Source organism: Theropithecus gelada, chromosome 9 (genome assembly GCF_003255815.1).
Source record: "Theropithecus gelada isolate Dixy chromosome 9, Tgel_1.0, whole genome shotgun sequence".
Classification (NCBI taxonomy): Eukaryota; Metazoa; Chordata; class Mammalia; order Primates; family Cercopithecidae; genus Theropithecus; species Theropithecus gelada.
This window is the reverse complement of record NC_037677.1, coordinates 33,002,254-33,026,931: the sequence shown is the minus strand read 5'-3', so window position 1 is coordinate 33,026,931 and position 24,678 is coordinate 33,002,254. Positions and strand designations below refer to the sequence as shown.

The window sequence follows — 24,678 nt, the reverse complement described above, 5'->3', positions numbered from 1 at the left end:
TCTTGGATGGGCAACAGAATTAGAGCCTGAGTCTAGAGCTAATAAAACAAAGACAAAGAACGGACCACGGAGAAAGCTTGAGAAAGACTGTCCTGGCCAATCTGATTACAGTCAGTTGGTACATGATGAGCCAAGAAAGGCCAGGAGTGCATATTCAAGTCCAAAAGAGACAAATACTAGTAAGTATTCTAGAGAAAGGTCACACCCTTTAATATGCATTAAGAGACTGAAGCCCAACTACAAAACAACACAGTTGATCCCTGTATTAGTCAATTTTCATACTACTATGAAGAAATACCCGAGACTGAGTAATTTATAAAGAAAAAGAGGTTTAACAGACTCACAGTTCCATTGGCCGGAGAGCCTTCACAATCGTGGCAGAAGGTGAAGGACAAGCAAAGGCACATCTTACATGGTGGCAGGCAAGAGACTGTGTGCAGGGGAACTGTCCTTTATAAACCATCAGATCTCATGAGACTTATTCACTATCACGAGAATAGAACGAGAAAAACCCACCCTGAAGATTCAATTATCTCCCACCGGGTCCCTCCCACAACATATGGGGATTATGGAAACTACAATTTGAGATGAGACTTGGGTGGGGACACAGCCAAACCACATCAATCCTTTATCCAGAATTCTTGGGACCAGAAGTGTTTTGAATTTCAGATTTTTTTTGGACTGACATATTTGTGCTCTATTTACCAGTGCAGTATCTCTAGTCTGAAAATCCAAAACGCTCCAATGAGCATTTCCTTTGAATGTCATGTCAGCACTCAAAGAGTTGCAGATATGGTGCATTTTAGATTTTGGATTTTTGGATTAGGGATACTCAACCTGTATAACTGTGTTATACATCTACTGCGGGCTGCAGTTATACAGGTTGGGTATCCCTAATACCAAAATCAGAGGGTGTATCCAGCAGGAAGATAGATTTGTACTTGTCGTACCAGAATCACTCAGATAAGGGGCTGTTAAATTAGAATCAGGGTGAATTGCAGGACTAGAGCAATTCACTCTGAGGGACTAAGGAGCTGGCAGTAGGAATATTGTTAGGGACCCTTAAATGCCACATGTGCCTGCAACCCTAGTATGAGGATGAGGCCTTGTAGGAGGCTGAATTTGATTCAAGAACCAGAAAAGTCAAATGATCTTGTACATTCCCCTAAGCTTCATACCCTGGCTTCCCTTTGAGGGTATCAACATAAACTTAACATTTCCTTATTTTCTTCCCCAATGTTACTTAAAGCAACTTGGAAAATGAGACAACGTTCTTTTAAATTGGCCAGAACTTGATTTCTGGCTCTGTCACCAGTTGTTTTACTTAAACGATGACTGTCCATTTTCTCATCTGAAAGCAGAAGCAAATCGTGAACCTACAGGAGATGTTCTGTAAAGAACTCACGAGGGCCTGGATGTGCATGGCAGGAACATAGAAGTCAATAAATGTCAATTCTCTCTCCTTAGTGTAATTGAGGCAAACTGTATCGCACACTAATAACCTACATGAAGAAAATAAAAACGGGGGTAGGAAGTTAGGAGTAGCTGACTTTATAATGCAGGTTCTGAATTTTCCTAGTAAAAGCCACTCAATACTCTTAGTACTGAAACCACAGTAAACCCAAGTCGTCTTGTATCATGCATGCATACAGTGGCCGGAAAGGAGCATTTTTCCCCATCTGCAGTTCTCTTCTAACCATGTTCCAAAAATTTATAAAGAATATTTTTACTTTATGGCCAGTATGTTTTCTTGTTGCCCTGTCTCAACTAAACTTAGAAAAATGAAGCAGAGGCTGTCTTCAGGAAACTTAAAATAATATAGCTCCAAGCTTATAAGTATTTCAAAACAAAAACTTTTATTGACAACATTTACATTTCTTAGGAATTATCCAGAATTTAGCACCAAAATAAATTTGTTAGTTGCAAGACACATTCTATTAAAAGATCACACCACTCACGCAGTTTCTATTGGGAATGCACAAGAACAGATTAAACATGCTCATAATCCCACATAAACAGTCTGAAACACACACGTCATCTTAGTTGACAGCTTTAAAAAAAATTAAGCAGAGACGAAACAAGAAAAAAAAAATCCTTGTCTCATCTGTAGGAATCGGAAGTGCATATCCATCCTTTAAGACACAATCAATTCTTTCAAGATCCATTCTTCCTTATTTCAAACCCTCATGCCCTTTCAAAAATAGAAAAGCCTGTCACTTAAAGTCTTAGATGGGAAAACACCCCTAACAAAACAAAACAAACCCAACATAGAAATCCATTTTCTTGCTTTTTCTTTATCCTTCTCTTTTGCTAGGTCTTCATGAATGACCGTCTTTTCCCATTTGATTCTCAAGGAAAAACAGACTGCCACAGATTCTTCCAAGAACACAGGAAAGCCTAATGTTATCTGACAGGTGTTATAAAAAGTGGAAGATTTCACAATGCTTAAGCCAAGAATTGGGATGGTCCATGCATTAAGCAAGAAACCTTCTCTCAAACTGTCTCTCAAATTGTCTCTTTCGAAGATTCAGGACTCATTTTAAAAGGTGGTATCACCTTGAAAATTTTTAGTGTACCTGATCAAAGAGAGACCAAAAAGGAGGACTTCCACACAATCTCCAAATGAATGAAAATGGGAGACAGCGTAGACAAAACCAGCTACAAAACCACATTATTTGTGGTTTTTCCTTTATACTTTCATGGGGAAGTAAAAAATTCCTACTGGGGAGTATTTTCTTTTTTTAAGAAATAATCTTTTCAATAGTGAATGCATGTAAAAATAGGATATTCAATAGGTACCACAGGATAGAGTGAAGAGGATGTGCCCACTCCTCCCTGTCTCTTGCCATCCAGTTTCTTTCCCTAGAGATAACCACCATTACTAGTTTATTGCTTATCCTTCAGAAATATTCCACCCATTTACAAGCACAACCATGCACTCCACATGCCCCACGGACTACTCCATCAATGGACAAAGAGAAGGCAGACAAATGAATCACAGACCCCTCAGATTTGAATAAAAAAAAGTCTCGCTTTCAAACATAATTAATTTGTTAAGGAAATGTTTCATTTGCACCATAAGAGTAGTATGGTAAAAAGAAAGATCTATAAAAATAATGAAGGATCATAGGGAAGACAATCTAAACTGAGTATTAGATATTGAGAACACATTTTAATGTTTCCAGTACTGTTTATTACCTACCACCAAAAACAATGAATTATATAACTTGGAAAACTCCAGACCCCAGAATGGTCTTACCTTTCAGAAACTAAGGTGACCTGTCAGAAGTCATATAAGACATTGGGGGCATGTCATGTGCAAAGCCCAGTCAAAAAGGAATCTTGCTTTCAAAAAGATTTAAGTCTTTTACAGGAGAAAAAAAAAAACACATACTTAACTACTAAACTACAGGTAGTATTCACACCAATAAATATTGAGTGAGAAACTTACATACAGTGCATACAAGGCATATAATGTCTGACACCTAGGAAGTAAGTGATAGCCACTGTTATTATAAAATTACTACTAATGAAAGTAGAGGCCCTAAAGAAAGATGATAAAAGGAGCCTAGAGTTGATGGGCAGTAGGGAAACCTTCCAAGAAAAGATCTCTGAGGAAGCGATATTTAACCTGAGACTTGAAGAATAACTGGGTAAAGATGTGAATAAAGAACATTCCGGACAGAGAAGGCAGCACACATGGATGTGAGGTGGAAAGCAGGTTGTATCTCTGCTGGGATGTAAACCGGCCTTGTCTGCGTCCATTCCCAGCAGCTCTGTCTGAAGGCTCTCTATTGCCAGCTCAGCTCCCACGTGGCCCACCATCACCATCCTTCTGCCCTACAGGATACTTACTGTGATGTGGGAATACTCAGGGCAAGGATAGGGTGATGGAAAAACTCCCCTCATCTGGCACAATAAAGACCCAAGTTTTTTTTGTTTTGTTTTGTTTTGTTTTCCCCCCAAAATGAGACAGAGTCTCACTCTGTTGCTCAGGCTGGAGTACAGTGGCACAATCTTGGCTCACTGCAATCTCTACCTCCCAGGTTCAAGCTATTCTCCAGCCTCAGCCTCCAGAGTACCTGAGATTACAGATGTGCACCACCATGCCCAGCTAATTTTTGTATTTTTAGTAGAGATGGGGTTTCATCATGTTGGCCAGTCTGGTTTCAAACTCCTAACCTCAAGTGATCTGCCAGCCTTGGCCTCCCAAAGTGCTGGAATTACGTGTGTGTGACATCACACCCAGCCAAAAACTGGATTTTTAAGAAATGTGGTCTTTTATTATATCTTTTTTTTTTTTTTTTTTTTTTTTTTTTGAGACGGAGTCTCGCTCTGTCGCCCAGGCTGGAGTGCAGTGGCTGGATCTCAGCTCACTGCAAGCTCTGCCTCCCGGGTTTACGCCATTCTCCTGCCTCAGCCTCCCGAGTAGCTGGGACTACAGGCGCCTGCCACCTCGCCCGGCTAATTTTTTGTATTTTTTAGTAGAGACGGGGTTTCACCGTGTTAGCCAGGATAGTCTCGATCTCCTGACCTCGTGATCCGCCCGTCTCAGCCTCCCAAAGTGCTGGGATTACAGGCTTGAGCCACCGCGCCCGGCCTTATTATATCTTTAACGGGGTATCAAAAACAGTGCTGAGAATACAGCAGACACAGGCCTATGTCTCATGACAGAAGATACACGTGGAGCCTGGACATAAGAAAGGCAATTTGAATACCATTTTCCCATGACATTCCAAAGAGCTCAAGTTTAAAAAAATAATAAGAAGAAAAATAAAAAACAAGGACTATGTTAGTTCATTCTTGCATTGCTATAAAGAAATATCTGAGGTTGGGCAATTTTTAAAGAAAAGAAGTTTAATTGGCTTGTGGTTCTGCAGGCTGTACAGGAAGCATAGTGCTGGCATCTGCTTGCTTCTAGGGAGGCCTCGGGAAGTTTACAAACATGGCAGAAGATGAAGGGGATGCAGGCATGTCATGTGGCAGAAGCAGGAGCAAGAGGAAAGGGAAGGGGAGGGAGGGAGGTGGCACACAGTTTTAAACAACTGGATCTTGTGTGAACTCAGAGAGAGAGCTCACTCATCACCAAGAGGATGGCAAAAGCCATTCATGAGGGATCTCCCCCGTGATCCAAACACCTCCCACCAGGCCTCACCTTCAACATGAGATTTGGGTGGGGACAAATATCCAAACTATATTGGAAAAAAACAAAGCAACAAAACAAAGAGCTCAAGTTTAGCACCTTGTTCCCAAGGGAAAGGGCTGAGCTCAGTAACTCTTAATTTTGGATGACAACTGTAATAAAATCCAGAAGAAAATGGAGATTCTGCTTTAAAACAAATGCTATAGGCTTAACATTGGAAAACAATGCTTCCTATCTTGTGTCTATTTAGCAGTCTTAGCCTTATAGTTACACCAAACACAACATGCTGCTGGAGAAAAACAGAGAAAAGGTTTACCTAAGACAGCAACTATCACCCTGCTGACTATTTGCATGAAATTATGAGTAAGTTCTTAGATATTGGTTGTAAATATAATGCACAACTGACAAAAAGCACCATCTTAAATGATCCTTTACATGCCACTTTCTCTACCCTATTAAGATGCTCGTTGTTTCTTTGATTTATCTGATAATAAATTTTTGATGACTGGTAAGTCTCATAAAATTGCTCTGGTGCTGACTATACTGATTAATAAGTCTGAAGAATCGAAACTGTCAGGAATTCATGTGTAAGAATAAGTTACTGCCAAACATCTATTAGATATTCCATAAAATATGGAATAAAAAGGTTGATCTGGTAATTTTATCTTGGATCCATTTTCCTGTAACAATTTGTATTCAGGGTCATCATTGTCTTCTATTGCCTTAAAAAAAATCGATAAAGTAAATTCAGATGGGAGGCAAGTTTAAGAATTAAATTGAATTAAAAAATAATTAATTGATGTCAATAATAAAATACGTTTTCTAGAAAAATAAAGAACTGAGGATTAGAAATCATTGCTAGGACGACCCTCAGAGATGATCTAGTTTGAAACTTGAGCTTTGCAGATGGGGAAGCTGAGGTGCGTGGGATGAGGTCATCTGCCATGAGAAAACTGGCACTAGAGCCACCTCTAAGATGAGCAATCTAAGAACACTCCTATGTATATGCCATATATATATATGCCGTCTGTATGTTTAAAAATGTTATTTTGATTTTACAAAGTTCAAATTTATAATAAAAATCAATCCATTTCCACCTGAAGTCTTTTTCCTCTAACAAGTCCTATATGCCTTATTTCCCCTTCTTTTTCCTTAGTGTTTCACAGAAGAGTCACTGTCTCTTTACAGCATGGTGCATCCTATGAAAACAAGCACTCCATCTTTGATACCGCTCTCAGCATGCTGAGAAAGCAAGCCAGTCTTAATTACAGAAGAAGAGAACTCTGTGTCTCTTGATAGTATCCACTAATTCATAGATCTCCTGGGACAAGGTAGGAAAAATGAGACAAAAATCATGAGGGCTCCAGATGTGGTGACCAGAGTCCCAAGATGGAACAGGAAATCTCTGACTCCACACGCTATGGGGCAAAACCCTCAGACGCGTTCAAACCAGAGCGACTCCATCTTGAGTGAGGGCTAGGAAAATGAGGCTGGGACTTGCTGGGCTGCACTCCCAGAAAGGTAGGCATTCCTAGCCTCTAGATGCTTACAGTTACGGGAACAGACTGATAATGTTGACTAAACAGACCCAGACTTGGGAGTGTTCTGATATCCTGATATCTGGAGAACAAAGGCCTTCCTAATTTTGCTTTAAAGATAATATTGATTCTTGCAAAATACAGTAATTAAGAAAATTAATCCTCTATCACAAACCCTAGTAGCAGAGCACATCTCCCCATGGTCTTTTAAAATCTTTCATACACACACACACACACACACACACACACACACATACATATGCATGTTACCTAGGGTGGACACACGTTCCTCCTCTTACTTTTGGGAATGCCCTACTGTCCATGGAGTAGCTGTTCTTTTACCAGTTTACCTTCTTAATAAACTTACTTTCACTTTGCACTGCAGACTCTGGATCTTTCCTGTGCAAAATCCAAGAACCTTCTCTTGGGGTCTGGATCGAGACCCCTTTCCTGTAACAAAACTCCAACACCCATCAGACAGGACCACACAGGTCCCAGCTTCCACACATACTGGAGGGGGTCCCATCACATGACACACACACCAAGACCCTCCACACCACACATGCCCTCCTTAGATTCTAGTGATGGAAACAGTGGGGGCTGGTACTCTGTGGAACCCTCCCTTCATGAATTCTCTACCAAATAGCACAAAGAGGCGGTTTGTTAGGTACCTTTCATTCCTAATGCATCTTCAAATTCGAAGCAATTTTTGTTTTAATAGGGACCATTCTTAAAAGATTAAAAACAACACAGACCCCTCTGCCATTCCTTACAATGAAACAGTGGTAAATGTGCATTTTTGGAGAATAACATGATGTTGAAATCCAAGTCTTAAGAGTGGGATGGGTGTGTGGGTGTGTGGGTGTGTGGTACGGGCATGGGTCAAGACTTAGCCATTTAAACGCACTGGCTCATAAACAGAATATGCCTCCCTGTGAAGGTGTAGAGGCTACAGATGAAGAGAGGAAAAAGAAGGAATAAACTCATAAAGAACTGAATGCCATTTCTGGGCATCTGAGTAACAATAAATATTTCATTCTATTGTGTTTGTATATTATTTCATATGTGTTTATAAGGCTCATGGTATTAAAAAATAGCCCAGAAAATACTGTTTTCCACTATGATGGTTAATTTGTAAATCTTCTCATTGGGAAAACAAACAATTCTATCGCCTTTGACATGCACATACTTTTTTTTTTTTTTTTTTTTTTTTTGGGGCCGAGTCTCACTCTGTCACCCAGGCTGGAGTGCAGTGGCCGGATCTCAGCTCACTGCAAGCTCCGCCTCCCGGGTTCCCGCCATTCTCCTGCCTCAGCCTCCCGAGTAGCTGGGACTACAGGCGCCCGCCACCTCGCCCGGCTAGTTTTTTTTTTTTTGTATTTTTTAGTAGAGACGGGGTTTCATTGTGTTAGCCAGGATGGTCTCGATCTCCTGACCTCGTGATCCGCCCGTCTCGGCCTCCCAAAGTGCTGGGATTACAGGCTTGAGCCACCGCGCCCGGCGACATGCACATACTTTTAATTGATGGTGTTTATATCGAGATTGTGTAAATTATCATTGAAGTTTTGGTTATTTTATATGGCAAATTTACCAAATACTTTTTTGTTGAAGTCCTAACCCCCAGTACCTCAGAATATGGTGTCAACAAAAAGAGTACCCTTTTGTACTCTGTAAAATATTTGAAGAGATTTATTCTGAGGCAAATATGAGTGACCGTGGTCCTGACACAGCCCCCAGGAGGTCCTGAGAACATGTGCCCAAGGTGGTTGGGGCGCAGCTTGGTTTCATGCATTTCAGGGAGGCACGAGACATTAATTAACTACATTTGAGAAATACATTGGCTTGGTCCAAAGGCAGTTCAACGATTCAACTTCAATTCAATTGCTCAACTTCGAACAATTCGAAGCCGGGTCTTCCAGGCTTTATGTAGATTTAAACATTTTCTGGTTGACAGTTGGTTGAGTTTGTCTAAGACCTGGGATTAATAGAAAGGAAATGCTCAGGTTAAGAGAAAAGATTGTGGAGACCAAGATTCTTGAAGTCATATAGTGGCTGTCCTTACAGACAACAGATGACAAATGTTCCCTATTCAGACCTATAAGGGGTGCTGGACACTCAGTTCATCTCCTCAGGATTGGGAGGGCGGTGAAAGAAAAAGATCCAGCTATGTTAGTAGAGATTCTTTACAGACGCACGTTTTCCCCCACAAAGCATGGCTTTGCAGGGCCATTACAAAATATGGCAAAGAAACATGTTTTGGGGTGAAATATTTTTATTTTCTTCTTTGTCACGTAATGTTATGCCAGAGTCAGATTGGAAAGTAAGTCAGGATATATAGGGTTAAATAAAACCCATCTGATGGGAATTTATAGTTTGTAGAGCATGACTCCCCAAACTCCTAGATAGGAATTTGGGCAAGATTAAAAAAAAAAAAATCAGAGTTTAGTCCTCAATGGTCATATTTGGAGACAGGTTTTTACAGAGATAATCAAGTTAAAATGCAGTCATTAGGGTGGGCCCTCACCCTGGATGACTGATGTCCTTGCAAAACGGGGAGCTTTGGACACAGAGACAGAGATATGTAGAGAGAAGATGATGTGAAGAAGCATATGGGTAAAAGGGTCATCTCAAGCCAAGGAGAGAGGCCTTAGACAAACCCTTCCCTAACTGCCCTCAGAAAAAACCAACCCTGCTGACACCTTGACCTGGCACTTCCGGCCTCTAGAATGTGACACAATGAATTTCTGCTTTTAAACCATGCCATTTGTGGTACTTTGTTATGGCAGCCCAAGCAAACGAATACAAACAGTAAAGACGAAATCAGCTGTCACCAGGAAAAGAAAAAGAAACATCCAAAAGCCACTGTACTTATTCATTAACCTGCCATAAAAAATAACCAAAACTTCAATAATTTAATTTCTAAATAAACACTACCTAACTGGATAGAGAATATAAGGTATGTGCATTCTGACAATGACAGAATTGCATATGTTCCAAATGAGATTATTTAGACCGGGTGTGGTGGCTCATGCTTATAATTGCAGTACTTTGGGAGGCCGAGGTGATCGGATCACCTGAGGTCAGGGGTTTGGGACCAGTCTGGCCAACATAGTGAAACCCCATCTCTACTAAAAACACAAAAAAATTAGCCAGGCATGGTAGTGTGTGCCTGTAATCCCAGGTACTTGGGAGGCTGAGGCAAAAGAATCACTTGAACCTAGCAGGCAAAGGTTGCAGTGAGCCGAGATCGCACCACTGCACTCCAGCCTGGGCAACAGAGCGGGACTCCGTCTCAAAACCAAACAAAACCAAATGAGATTATTTAAAAATGAACTGTTACAGGAAAGCAGTCCCGATACAGACCCCAAAAGAGAGTTCTTGGATCTCACCCAAGAAAGAATTCAGGGCGAGTCCACAGAGTAAAGTAAAAGGAAGTTTATTAGGAAAGTAAAGGAATAAAAGAATGGCTACTCCATAGACAGAACAGCCCCAAAGGCTGCTGGTTGCCCATTTTTATGGTTATTTCTTGAGGATATGCTAAACAAGGGGTGGATTATTCATGCCTCTCCTTTCTAGACCATATAGGGTAACTTCCTGACATTGCCATGGCATTTATAAGCTGTCATGGCACTGATGGGAGGCTAGCAGTGAGGACGACCAGAGGTTACTCTCGTCGCCATCTCGGTTTTGGTGGATTTGGCTGGTGTCTTTACTGCAACCTGTTTTATCAGCAAGGTCTTTATGAACTGTATTTTGTGCTGACCTCCTATCTCACCCTGTGACTTAGAATGCTTTAACCATCTGGGAATGCAGCCCAGCAGGTCTCAGCCTCATTTTACCCAGCTCCCATTCACGATGGAGTCACTCTGGTTCATGAGTCTCAGACAGAACTATTAGAGTGGATAATATTTTCTTCTTGACTACATTTTTAAAAAATCAAGAGTCTTATAAACAAATAATATAATATGCAAACACAGTAGAAGAAAATATGGCAAGTTATTTCCTTAATGCTTGATGAAGACATTGAGGCATGGATAAATGCCTGTGAACATAACTCACATTTAAGTTTTTTATCTGATAAAGTTGATTGAAACTCCTTTCACAGCATTTTGCATTTTAATCTAAAATAAATGACAACACAGAAGAACCCTTAAGTGCCAAAAATTAAAAATTTAAAAAACCCCACAAAACCTCCAACAATGCCTGGCCAGAATACGACACCAAAGCTCAATAAAAAACCAGCATGTAATAAAACAAGATATTACTGTGTAGAGATTAGAAACCACAAACAGTTTTGTTTGATTATAAAAGCGCCACTTTTAAATTTATCTCTCAAATAAAAACAGCAAATGCAGGCAATAATTCATCTTAGCTGAATAGAAAGCATCAAGCATTGAACTTTTAAGATTCCTGGGAGTTAATAATCAATATGTAGAGTTGACCAATTTCACTTCATTGAGGTCAATATCCAATAGTTCAATATGATTATATCGAATGAACAGCATCCAAAAAGAGTTCAGAATAGCTCCTCTTGAAGAGAACGTAACCTGACACATTTTGGGATTTTTGGAGTATGGATGGACTCTAGCTGATACTTATTTTCCTTCTGTCAAGTGAGACAAATTATCTATATTCTATTTACCTGAAATTGATACTGCAATGTATCATGCTCCATATGAGGAGCTGTATGAGGCATGCCAAATGCAGGCTTGATAGTCAACAATCCAGTGAGGGGGATGGAGAAGGGAACAGGGCAAAGAGGGGACTGGAATAGGAGGACAGAGATACACACAGAGAGACTGAGATAGTTTTACTCTTTAAAGTCCTATGGAAAAGTCTTTTGTAGTGCAGGGTTCAGGATAAATCTCTCTTCTCCCTTTGATGTTGCAGCTGTAGTTTTTTGCCCCTACGCCCCCTCTAATAGCTATCCACAACTCTTCAAAGGTAAGCACACCAGTCATTGAATAAAATGCAAATTGCATTGAGTAAAAAAGGCAAGGAGCATAGAGTTTTTTCTCACTGGTCAAACCCGGGCCTACCAGGTCCCAGTCAGAGCTCCTAGGCAAGCATAGAGTGCTGGAGGACTGACCACATTAGAGGACCAGAGGAAAGTAGTGAAGAAAGCAACGTGGATATGGGAGGGTACATTTTCCAAGTCTTTATTTGCATCTACTGCATATCACAGTGAAAAACATTCCAGAATAGGACTCGAATAAAATGGAGTCTTACTAGATGCCTTCAGGAACACAGCTAGTCTCCCGAAGCTGGTTTTTGCACCTTAGTAGAGTTTCACCTTTTACTTTCATAGGATTAGGGGACGGAAGTTCTCAACTTAACTCACAGAATCCAAGTGTCTCAGAAATATCAAATGGGAACAAGGACATTTTAAAAACTGAACCATTTTGCATGAGCTATAAAATTATAGAAAAGTAAAGCCTCAAAAGCCTGTGAAAACATCATATATTGAATAAATTATGAAAATGCAAAAAAGGGGAAAATATTAGTTACCTGTGAAGTATATATGAATAATAGTGTTAACCAAGTTACAAGGCAGAAAACAAAATCCTTTTAAATGCAAAATATACTAAGAAATCTATCAAAACACTTAGAAGAGAGTAAGAACTGTTATGTATTCTTCCTTACATCGTCTGTATTCCTCCTGTCATATTAAAAAGGGAGGTAACAATTTAGCAGGGTAATTAATGCCTCATGACCACATATAGGAACAGTTGGGCAATTAAACCAAAAATCAAACTATTATTATTATTATTTTGAGACAGGGTCTCACTCTGTCACTGAGGCTGGATGGAGTGCAGCGGTGTGATCTCAGCTCATTGCAACCTTGACCTCCTGGGCTCGAGGGATCCTCCTACCTCAGCCTCCCGAGTAGCTGAGACTACAGGCATGTGCCACCATGCCCAGCTAATTTTTTTCATTTTCTATACAGATGAAGTCTCACTATGTTGCCCAGGCTGGTCTTGAACTCCCTGAGCTCAAGCAATCCTCCTGTCTCACCTTCCCAAAGGGCTGGAATTACAGGCATGAGCCACTGCACCCAGCCTTCAAAAGTTAATATTACAAACTGGCTTACTCTTATTCAGTAGGATAAACATTCTGGAGCTCTTTGTGTTTTAAAATGTGATGCTACCTAATTTTGTCATTGAAGTTAACATGAAATAAGAGATGTGACACAATACCACCCCAAATATAACATACTATATGGGTTTCCCTTTTCTCTAATACTCTTTAGCAATACTGGTTAAATGCAACACATTTTCTTGCAAATAGGTCCAGAGATGCCAAAACTTTGAGTCATATATTATGGATAAAATGTGATAATGCATTTTCAACTTTAAAAAAGAAAACATAGTCCGGGCGCAGTGGCTCACGCCTGTAATCTCAGCACTTTGGGAGGCTGAGATGGGCGGATCACGAGGTCAGGAGATCGAGACCATCCTCGCTAACACGGTGAAACCCTGTCTCTACTAAAAAAAAATACAAAAAATTAGCCGGGTGTGGTGGTGGGCGCCTGTAGTCCCAGCTACTCGGGAGGCTGAGGCAGGAGAATGGTGTGAATCCGGGAGGCAGAGCTTGCAGTGAGCCAAGATCGCACCACTGCACTCCAGCCTGGGCAACAGAGCAAGACTGTCTCAGAAAAAAAAAAAGAAAAAATAATATAAATATGTAGCATTTGTAAAGAAAATATATATCACCAGGAAGAGAATACATAGTCAACTTTTAAAAAGCAAAAACAATCTTTATGTTAAAAGCCAGGTGCGGTGGTGCCCGCCTGTAATCTCAGCACTTTGGGAGGCTGAGGCAGGAAAATCTCTTGAGGCCAGGGGTTTGAGAGTAGCCTGGGCAGCATAGCAAGATCCCATCTCCACAAAAAAATAAAATAAAAAACTAGCCAGGCGTTGTGGTGTGTGCCTGTGGTCCCAGGTACTAGGGAAACTGAGGCAGTGGGATTGCTTGAGTCCTGGAGATCAAGGCTGCAGTGAGCTATCAGGGCGCCACTGCACTGCAGCCTGGGTGACAAAGTGATACCGTGTCTCTAAGGGGGAAAAAAAAAAAAAAGCTTTAAAGAAAAATAGTTCTTCATTTTTATGTCTACTACACAGAAATATTGTTTCTCTGTGGCTTAATTTGGGCTATTTTCAGATACAGCAATGAAAAAGAAGAGTCTACATTGTTCTACATACTGATTGTCACTATGCTCAATTTACTAACCACTAGAAAGATCCTGGAAATTTAACCCTCTCCTCTATCTTTGTGAAGATATTTATAAAACCATCTGCTAGCTCTGTGCACCCATTTACACTTCATCATATGTTTATTAAGCTTTTCTTAGAGATAATTTCCTATAGTGAAGGGCTATTTTAAAATGAATGGGCTCACCTATTAGGTTTGAAATGTCCTAGCTTTTTGGTGAACCGGTTATATCAGTGAAGTTATTTAAAGAATTTCTAGGCCACTGACTCAGCAGTCATTAGAGGATATAGTAGTTGTTTAATAAAGCCCATTTATGTCCATTATAGCTTGTAACAGGTTTGCACAGAGTGCAGAAGAAAAATAAAACATTACTTAGCTTTAATTTCACAAGTAAAACCATGTGAAAAACAATAACCAACAGCCAAAAGAATGCTTCCTTATAAATCGAACAGTATGGTTTATTTGGCTAGATTTCTAATAAAGAGGAATTCTTAGCTTTTCTCTCATGGTTTCCCACCATTCACCAAAGACTGCTTTATTAAAATGTTTCTGTTAACTAATATGAATAATAGTATGGCTGGACTTCATTTAAGGTTAAAAAAATGGAACACACAAAAAACACATGAGCAGGGAACTTTCCTGGAGAGAGAAAAGAAAGATGAAAAAGACAAGGCAGAAATGACGAGGAAGCATCTTTTGAGTGATGCCATGCTGGAAATGAGGCTTTAGGACTGCCATGCTTGGCAAATTGCAGTTTTCACGATGACGCCTGTTTGCCAAATACCTCTTTCAACGGATGCATTTTCAGCATAACATTTGTCAAACCTCTTCTTTTGTTAACTTGTTGACAAGAGTTTACCTGTCAGCTTTTAAAATGGCTTGCAGTTGCTATCCACGTTCCTTGATGGAAATGTGGAAAGTGTGAGTTACCCCCTTTCACAAAGAATCTTGTCAAGGGTGCTGACTTCAACCTGACTGTCGCTCCTAGGGGGAGAAAAATCTACCTTCTGGAAACTTAACAAGTGGTGAGTATTCCATCATAATTCTGCTTCACAGAAATAAAAGAGGTCAAAGAGACAACCACCACCAAATAAAGAGTTAACACATGATTGTATAACTCAGCAAGTTTAAAAACATAATGATGTGCGTAGGATGTGAGCTTCAACCACCCAACCAAGCACGTCATTTTATGTTAACCAGCCACTCAATGACACCAGCCAACAGGTTCCCCTGTGGAAGACATGAAAGATGAACAGAGAGCAGCTGCCACCTGAGACACGATGAAGGGGCCGTGATTAATGCCCCAAAATGTCACTTCCAAAGAGCCACCTCTGAAGTACTGTACCTCAACATCCTACCAGCCACACCCCTCCTGCTTAACGGAACAAATTCCCGTCTTCATGAAGCTAAGTCATCTCCAAGTATTTTAATTCTGCTGACACACGAATTCATTGTTTTGTTTCAAGCATCCATGTCTCCCCTTGGAGTCCATTAGAGCCTATAAATCAGATCATCCATCTTCTCTGCCCTAGACTCAGAAGAACTTGAGGATGTACCCCGAGGAAGGTCACTGTGAACGTTGACCACAGACATGAATGAAAAGAAAACATTACAGTAAGTTTTTTCATTCTTTATTCCTCTCATTTAGGTAATGGGTTAACTGGTTAGAAAAAAGGGGTTGGGGTGGGGGAAGGAGGAGGAGGTTCACAGGCATTTTAAGTGCCAAAACCAAAAGTATGCTTTCAATGGTAGTCTAAAGATAGACAGATAAATACACAACCGCAACACACAGACACTGATAAATATATAAGGATTACCTTTAATAAAGGGGAAGTACGCGGCTTAAACAACAGAGACAAAGAAGTGAAAAGTAGGAACTATAAGTTTTAGAATAGAAGATCAAAAACTATGGCAATGAATGTGAAATTTGCTTTTTTAAAAAAACTATGAGTATCATGAACAAACTGCCTCCCCCCGAAGGCTGCCACATATAAAACATTTTTTTAAAGTCACCAAGTACCTGCTAATTTGCATAATATTTTTCAGATAGGATATTAAAAATTCCCTAATTATGAAATGGCTGCTTCAAACCAAGAGGTGAGTTGGGTTCTAATTATATGAGGATATACTAATATAGTACAGATCTGTTCATATAAAGGAGGCCCTTAATTTTGAAAATCAGTGTGTGTTAATCTGGTGAAACACAGCAGTGACATTTTTGTACAGTTATTATTATTTTTTTAATGACTAAAAGTTTGACTTATTGTCTTATCGGCTAACAGTCCATTTTTGGGCTAGTATGTTTGACAAAGGGATGACAACAGCTACTACAGGAGAATGAGAGAAGGCCAAAAAACTCAAATACACAAAGTAACCAACCCTCTTCTCCTTCCCAAGGAGGAGAGAAGAGAACTCACAGCAGGCCCCCGCCCTAGCACAGCTCATGTCCCTTGTGACCTCCCAGCAGAGGATCATGTCGATGCCCCTAAAAGCAGCCATTATGGAACCAACTGGTCCCAGTGGAAAGGGGGCAATGGCTCTCCTATGCTTACTGCAGCTTCTGCTTCTTTTTTTTGAAACACAGTTTCACTATGTCACCCAGGCTGGAGTACAGTGGCGCCATCTCAATTCACTGCAACCTCCACCTCCTGGGTTCAAGCGATTCTCCTGCCTCAGCCTCCCTAGTAGCTGGGATTACAGGTGCCCACCACTACACTCAGCTAATTTTTGTAATTTGAATAGAAATGGCGTTTCACCATGTTGGCAAGGCTGGTCTTGAACTCCTGACCTCAACTGATTTACCCACCTCATGGTGAATCTCCCCATGATTCACCCCAAAGTGCTGGCATCATAGGCGTGAGCCACTGCACCCAGCCTACCGAAGCTTTTGAATGTTGACTTAACTGCATAAAAAGTAATCCAAGTCTCCATGAGGAAATGAAACAGCAAAAGTTAGCAGACACAATGCTTAGACTACGCCAACCCCCCAAAATAGGATGCTAATAACAGACATAAAAACAGATACACCAATTATGTTATAATACCTCTCATTTATCCAGAATCCTAACCATGTTCAAATAAATTAAAACAGTCTGTAACAGTGCAGAATGGTGATTAATTGCTTAATAATTACTTTGAGGTAATACAAAATCCATAAACTCACAATTTAACCTTTTAAAATTAAAAGTACTTTCATATGCGATGTGTTCTCATCCTCTGTAAATTATAAGCTCATCTATTGAAAATTAAAAATTGTTAACCAGAATAATAGAGAATTTCCTCTAATTCCAGATGGCTAGGAGTTTGTTCATGTATTTTTCTGCATACTATCATATACAGAATAACTTTTTTCAAGATACCGTACAAACCAAGCTCTAAATAGCTTCCCATATACTAAGAAAAAATTAGAGCCCTCTAAAACTCATGATAGGAATGATTAACAATTTAAAAGGAACAAGATAAACAATCATCTGCTAATTTGTGACTATATTTTCACACATTTTCATAATTAACTAATTTCCAAGGGTGAGCTATATTCATATTTTTTTAAAAAAGATTGAATCTGTAATAACTGTACATATCTATATGGCTTATGAAAGAATTAATACACATCCTATACCTATCTCACATTTTATCCTTAAGGTAAGTCTTTAGACTTATATTGTAAGTGTCACAGTATTGTCTAAAATAATCTAAACCATGCTTTACATTGCTTTTATATAGGAGGATACGGTATCATTTTGGCAATTTTAGTATATTTCATTTTAAGGCGATTGTTCATTTTTCTTTTCTTTTTTTGGGGATGGAATCTCGCTGTGTCACCCAAGCTGGAGTGCAGTGGCACAATCTCGGCTCACTGCAACCTCTGCCTCCCTGGCTCAAGCAATTCTTGTGCCTCAGCCTCCTGAGTAGCTAGGATTACAGGCGCCCCTCCGCCATGCCCAGTTAATTTTTGAATTTTTAGTTTCACCGTGTTGGCCAGGCTGACCTCGAACTCCTGACCTCAGGTGATCCACCCGCCTTGGCTTCCCAGAGTGTTGGGGTTGCAGACGTGAGCCACCGTGCTCAGGCAGGCCATTATTCTTTACAGCTTGTCTTCTCTGTTTCTGTCTGGTGGAAACATGGCCACAGCAATGTCTGACTAGGAGCATGGTGCTCAGGCTGCAAGACTACAGGAACGCAGCCAGTCATTTCTGGGCAGAGGCTCTGCCCTGCCAATCAATCCTGAACCACTGGCCTGGCACAGATTCACAGAGTTTTATTGAGTGTGGGACATACTTCTGATACCAAGAAAAAAAAAAAAAGAAACGAAACTCTTAACTAAATGTGACCTTTAGCAATCTTCTATCTTTCTTCCAATAGTTGGGACATTCCCAAAGGTTGGTGCCAGGCTGGACATGGTGGCTCATGACTGTAATCCCAGCACTTTGGAAGACCAAAGCAGTAGGACTGCTTGACACCAGGAGTTTGAGACCAGCCCGGGCAACATAGGGAGGCTCCGTCTCTGCAAAAAATAAAAAATTAGCTGGGCATGGTGGTATGTGCCTGTAGTCCCAGCTACTTGAAAGGCTGAGGTGGAAGGATTGCCTGAGCCCAGGTGCTTGAGGCTGCAGTGAGCTGTGACTGTGCCACTGCATTCCAGTCTAGCAATACAGTGGGATTCTGTCTCTTAAAAAAATAAATTAATTAATTAAAAATAAATTTTAAAAGTTGATGCCAAAAACAAAAACAGATGACATTTAACTATGGATGTTTTTGTCTTTTTTGTAGATGCTTAAAATTCTACTAGATCTCAGCATTTGGGGTCAGGCAAACATTGTGATAAATGACAGTTTGTTTTGCAGCTGGGGACTGGGATAAGGTAGGAAAATAATGATGGTAGATATAACAACAGAAGCACGTGGAAGTGGCAGAATTCCTTTCAGCCTTGACACATGGAGGAAGAAAGAAGCAGGAATGGTGAGGTTTTTGGGACAGTTTTGCACAGACTCCTTTCACCTGGAGTGAGGACTTGAGGTATTTTGGTGCTGTGACTTTAAGCTAGCAGATTCCGCTTCCTCTCCTGCCTTTTTCTTTTCTCTAAGAGATTATCATCTCACTAGAGTAAAAGCTTCTCTGTAATAGAATGACGCATTGCTAGTACTCTCTACTGATTTTATAAATAAACTGCTTAACAATTTTGTTCAGAACACTTGTAATTCTTTGCATTCACAGAAGAAAAAAATATGTTCTCATCTGAATGGTGAATTTCCTTAGTGCCATGAACATTCAACTAATTTAATACCTCAAAAATTCTCTAAAGAAAATCGGTAAAAATTCCCTTGAAAATGTCAATAAAAAACAATTTACAAGTAGAGACAATGACCACATGCTGTTTTTCTTGTTTTTGTTTTTTTCTTTTGAGAAAGGGTCTTGCTCTCTCACCCAGGCTCGAGTGCAGGGCATGACCACGGCTCAGTGCAGCCTCAATCTCCTGGGCTCAAGTGATCCTCCAGAATAGCTACAATGACAAGCATGCACTATCATGCCTGGATAATTTCTTTTTCTTTTGTAGAGATGGGGTCTTGCTGTGTTGCCCAGGCTGGTCTCAAACTCCTGGGCTCAAGCAATCCTTCAGTCTCGACTTCCCCAAATGCTAGGATTACAGGTGTGAGCCATACCACACCTGGCCAACATGCAGCTTTTAATAGAACATTTTAAAATGCTAAGTGTTAACTGCCACCAATAGGATACTGTCACATAATATTTTTAAAGACATAATTATAAATACTATAAAATCACAGTCTACTACTTCAGAAAATCAGAGTCTACTTACTATTTGTATGTCTCAGAACGGATATACTCAAACACATGGGACACACCAAGCTGGAACTGGTCTGCAATGGGGGTCACCCAGGGATTGTTCTCTGCTTTGAATACCTGCTTCTGACCAGTTAAATCCAAGTTTCCTGGAGGAAAAAAAAAAAAGTGAAGGTCACTTCATCCAATACGGAGCAGGTCTAAGAAGTCCTTCTCAGTAAACACAGCCTAAGTACCCTAAATCAAACCCTAAGTACCTCTCGGATCATTTGATGTCTTTTAAATTTCTTAACCTGAGTCATCACAGGTACACAGTCATGACAGTACCTTGGCCCAAGAAATTAAGAACAAAGAAAGGAAGAAAGAAGACAGATGGAAAAGGGAAGCAGAGCGGAAGGAAGGAGATATTTGCTGCAGAGACAAAAATGACCTGTTCAAGATTAAGACAAGTGATAATATGAAAACCACTTGAAATTCTATCTTGACAATGTCAGTATGCATCACGCCTTGTCCTGGCTGATCTGGACCCAATCTGATCAACACCACTTTTTTCATCAATCAAGACAGCATATGAATGGAGAAAGACAGGAATGTTACCCAAGTCAAATTGTTGTCACTCAAGTATGAGAGCATAAGCACATCTCGCAATCAGCCCTAAATGAATCTCATTAACATGGCAGTGTTAAAGACTAATGACCTTTTAAAATCATTCCTCATTTCATTCTCCAGCAATCCGTAAGGTCAGATACTAATATTACTTTGTAGGTAAAGAAATGGAAACTTAAGGAAATTAACTAACATGCCCAAGATGAAAAAGCCAGCGTGAAGACTTCAAGCTGATGCTCAATCTCATACTCCTTATTTTTTATTTTTTATTTTTATTTTTTTTGAGATGGAGTCTCGTTCTGTTGCCCAGGCTGGAGTGCAGTGGCGTGATCTTGGCTCACTGCAAGCTCCGCCTCCCGGGTTCACGCCATTCTCCTGCCTCAGCCTCCTGAGTAGCTGGGACTACAGGTGCCCGCCACCACGCCCGGCTAATTTTTTGTATTTTTTTAGTACAGACGGGGTTTCACCATGTTAGCCAGGATGGTCTTGATCTCCTGACCTCGTGATCCGCCCGCCTCGGCCTCCCAAAGTGCTGGGATTACAGGCGTGAGCCACCACACCCGGCCAATCTCATACTCCTTCTACAGTGTTTGGTGAGGCTATCAGGTTACATATCAATCTAGATAAGGCTGAGTTAATGAAGGTAGCCTAAAAAAGCCAGCAAGCACCCCTTATCTGGATATGCTCTGTTGACGACCAGTTGACTGGTTGTTGTTTTTTTTTTATGTATTCAAAAATGGAAAAGGCAATGCGTAAAAGAACTTCCTAAAATGCACTCACCTATGAAAATGAGAAACAGAGAAAGAGAAGTTAGGCAGCAGGGATGTATGTGGAGGTCTGTCCCTAAAAGTCCTACTGAGGATATCAATTTTCAGACTTCTCGTCCATGGCCTGGGACTGTTTGAACCTAGAGATACAGCAATGATTCTTTCTAAGACACAACTGAAGTTACATGTTGTTGCTGTTCCCAGGCTCTACTGTCTATGTTTTCACAGATGGTAACTCAGGACAATGAAAACATATTCTGGGATGCAAGTATAGCACAAAGCAAATCATTGCCTAGCTGATCTGAGCTTCGGAAATGAAAGGATAAATGAAATTTTTTATGAGGAAGATAATGCAATATTGCTCCTTAAAACAAAATAATAGATACTTTGAATCTTTCCTTTTTGTTCTATGAACTTGCAACTATTCAGAAAAACAAAGAAAAGAAAAATGACTACGATTTCACAGAATCTTTTTAAAGAAAACAGACACTACTAAATATTAACATAGAGTAATTCATCATCTTCCCAAAGCTACTAAGAATTTGTTGGCGCTCGGTACAAAAATAAGCAGATCCATTTCTCTCCAAGATTGTCAATATTGTCAATTTCCTCATCTTAATGGTGAAACATCGTTAGTCAGATATTAAGTCACTTGGGAAATCAGTGAGCTTGATTCTCTAAACTATGAGTCAGAAAGCTGCCTAGGGCCAATGAAAACCCTTAGTGGTATGCATTCTGCTTAGCTGAGTATCTCACCTGGGTTTGATCTTGTTGGCAAGGGGCTGCCATCGATCTTTGTTTTTATCTTTACTTAGGGAGGGGGTTTTTAGAGTCCCAAGAATGAAACTGACCCCTTGTTTACATTTCTCTATAATTCTTAATTCCTCTTAAAATCTAGTTTGCTGCACTCAATATATCTTGTCTTCCATATAATTCCTTCACAATTTTTTTTCTCCAATTTTCTCTTTTCCTAAAAATGAATATAATATACATTCCTGGAAAGAAGCCATCCATGTAAAAACAAGTCTATTTCTGACGTGTCGTATTTTATGTGCACAATGGTATGTTGCCCATCGTGCTTAGGAGCCAGGGCTAGTAAGGGAAGGGGTTACAAACCACACAACAGTCACCACGGTGCAGCAATGTCCTCATCAGGTGGGGATGGCAGTGCTGGAGCTCAACGTGTCTTAAAACATTCACCTGAGAACAGCCTATGCTTACATCTTGTCATCTTCCTGCCTCTAATCTCTGCCCACAGACATCAGCATAGAATCAACTATGAAAAAAATAAACTTGAGGTAGTTGGAAAAAATACGTGTATTCTTGGCCAGGCGCGGTGGCTGATGCCTGTAATCCCAGCACTTTGGGAGGCCGAGGTGGGTGGATCACTTGACGTCAGGAATTCGAGACCACATGGCAGTCTGGCCAACAGGGCAAAACCCCACCTCTGCTAAAAATACAAAAATTAGCCAGGCGCAGAGGTGCGCACCTGTAGTCCCAGCCACTCGGGAGGCTGAGGCAGGAGAACTGCGTGAACCTGGGAGGCAGAGGTTGCAGTGAGCCGAGATGGCGCCATTTCACTCCAGCCTGGGTAACAGAGCAAGAATGTTTAAAAAAAAGAAAATAAAAAATATATGTATTGCAAAGTGGATGAGAAAAAAGCAGCAGAAGCCATGAAAGTATAAACTGCATATTTATGGAATAGGACAGAAATGAATTCCTAAGCTAAGGGGATTTTCTAGTTAGTGAGTATTTTGCCCTAAATATCTTTCCTTCTTCTGCAAAATTGGTTATCCTAATGAGAAATATAGTCAGAACTTCTAGTTGGTAGAATTTTATTCTGTTGAAGAAGCATCCAGGATATTCAATCATTTACACAAGTGCTTTGTTTTTAACATCTGGTTCAGAGGGGAACTGCAGGAACACACCTTTTTTTTTTTTTCCACTTTGGGAAGAGTGAAAAGAGGCGGCAAATCAGCTACATTTGGGCACAGAGCATTTCTTACTACACCGTATTTTCAGGGACTTTGGCAAGCATGAGAACAACGTGGAGCAGGGAAAGGATCCGAGAAGGATGACACACACAAGCCTCAGCGATTTCAAATTTGCCCTGGGAAGACTTGCTTGGGGTAACGAGGGGAAGAGACTCCTCTAGCCTGCATCACAAGCTTGCTTCCGCCGAGTCCCCAAGGCTTGCCCCGATCATCTGAAACTGGAGGTATGTTATAAGCAAAGCTGGTTTTAAAGGCCCCTCCTTAAACTTAAGGAATAGGTACGTGTTTCTGCAGGAAAGAAGCACCCGTGTTCTACTACTGATGGCTTGCAAAACCACTCTGGAACGCACACAGCCTGCCTCTTGTTAACTTATTAACAGCATCTTACTAAGCGTGCAGTCTTTTCAGTGGTAATCCTTTGAAAATAATACACTAAAGTTCTATGGTCCCTGACTGCCACTCATGGAAGGAGAATAATGCCAAGAAAGGTCAGCCATGTTCTCTGGGCCCTTTTGTCTGAAGCCTGCAACCCCCTGGAGATCTGTCAATCCCAAGTGATGTCTCTATTTAGGTGCTGTCAGTGGAGACGGCAGAGGCATCACAGATTGCTAATGATGGCTGCTAACTGGAGCACACAGGAGACACTGGATGAGAGCTAGACATACTCCCTTCAGGGAAAAGGAGTCACACGCTAATGTCTGCAACTCAGGGTTAACAGAAAGGACCACAGGCTATTCATGATCATCTTCACTTATATCACTTTCAACCTTTCCGCACATTTTAGCTGGGATGGGGAGTGGGAAGGAAGGGACAGATGACTGGGTTACCCTCCCCACCCTCATCTGCTTACTTCAGTATTAAGCAATGCTACTAAATTAAATTCACAAGTGCTTCCTAAAGCTACCTGAACTTAGGAGCCTAATAGAAAAGAATGATTAGGGTTCACTGGGGAAAAAAAGCAAAGAAAAAAGCTTCCTGTTTGATGTTGTTCTTTCTTTTTAACAAAAAACCATGAAACCCAGGTATAATGTCCAGGGCAAACCTTAAAGGAGGAAACTATTATAAATGACAGGGATGGAAACTGCGCGAGCCAAACAGAGCAATGTCTCTTCGGAGTTAGAACCGGGACTTGCTGTAATAGGGCATGCTTGTTTGGTTTTCCAACTTAGTGTCACCGGTGGATAACACAATACCTGTTTCTGTAGCGCTGCGATCCTCCCAGCAAGCGATTTGTCTCTGGGTTCTCTTTCCTCACTCTGCACCAGTCAGGGATGAAGCAATTTCAGAAGAGGGTTAATATAATTAGAGTAAAGCTGGCCATTATACTGTGTGAAAAGATGACACCCGACTCATATTGGCCTAGCAACAAGTTACCATTGCCTCAGCAGAGCTCGTCTGTCAGCTGTCGGAGGTAGGTTCCCTTTTAGGTAATAACATGCAGGAAGCATCTCACCCCGCTGTCAGTCAGCCTGCAATCGCCCTGACGCCGCACGCTTCAGTGCGTTGAGTTAGAAGCCCTCACCCATCCCCTTTATTAGAAGGCTGAGCGGCACTCTGGTGGTGTTCTAACAAGGATCAGGCAGCAGGATTAAGCACTGTGACAAAGAGGATCTAATAAG

At 40.8% G+C, this 24,678-nt stretch overlaps 1 protein-coding gene across 3 annotated transcripts in view; it reads right to left on the bottom strand.

The window, feature by feature from the left end:
* The window catches only part of RSU1 (Ras suppressor protein 1), a 237,890-nt gene that overhangs the window by 93,134 nt on the left and 120,078 nt on the right, over positions 1 to 24,678 (bottom strand). For all 3 annotated transcript variants that reach the window (XM_025396280.1, XM_025396282.1, XM_025396281.1), the window contains one exon: positions 19,709 to 19,841. In XM_025396280.1, coding sequence (XP_025252065.1) covers positions 19,709 to 19,841 — 133 coding nt within the window. The remainder of the gene's footprint in view (positions 1 to 19,708; positions 19,842 to 24,678) is intronic.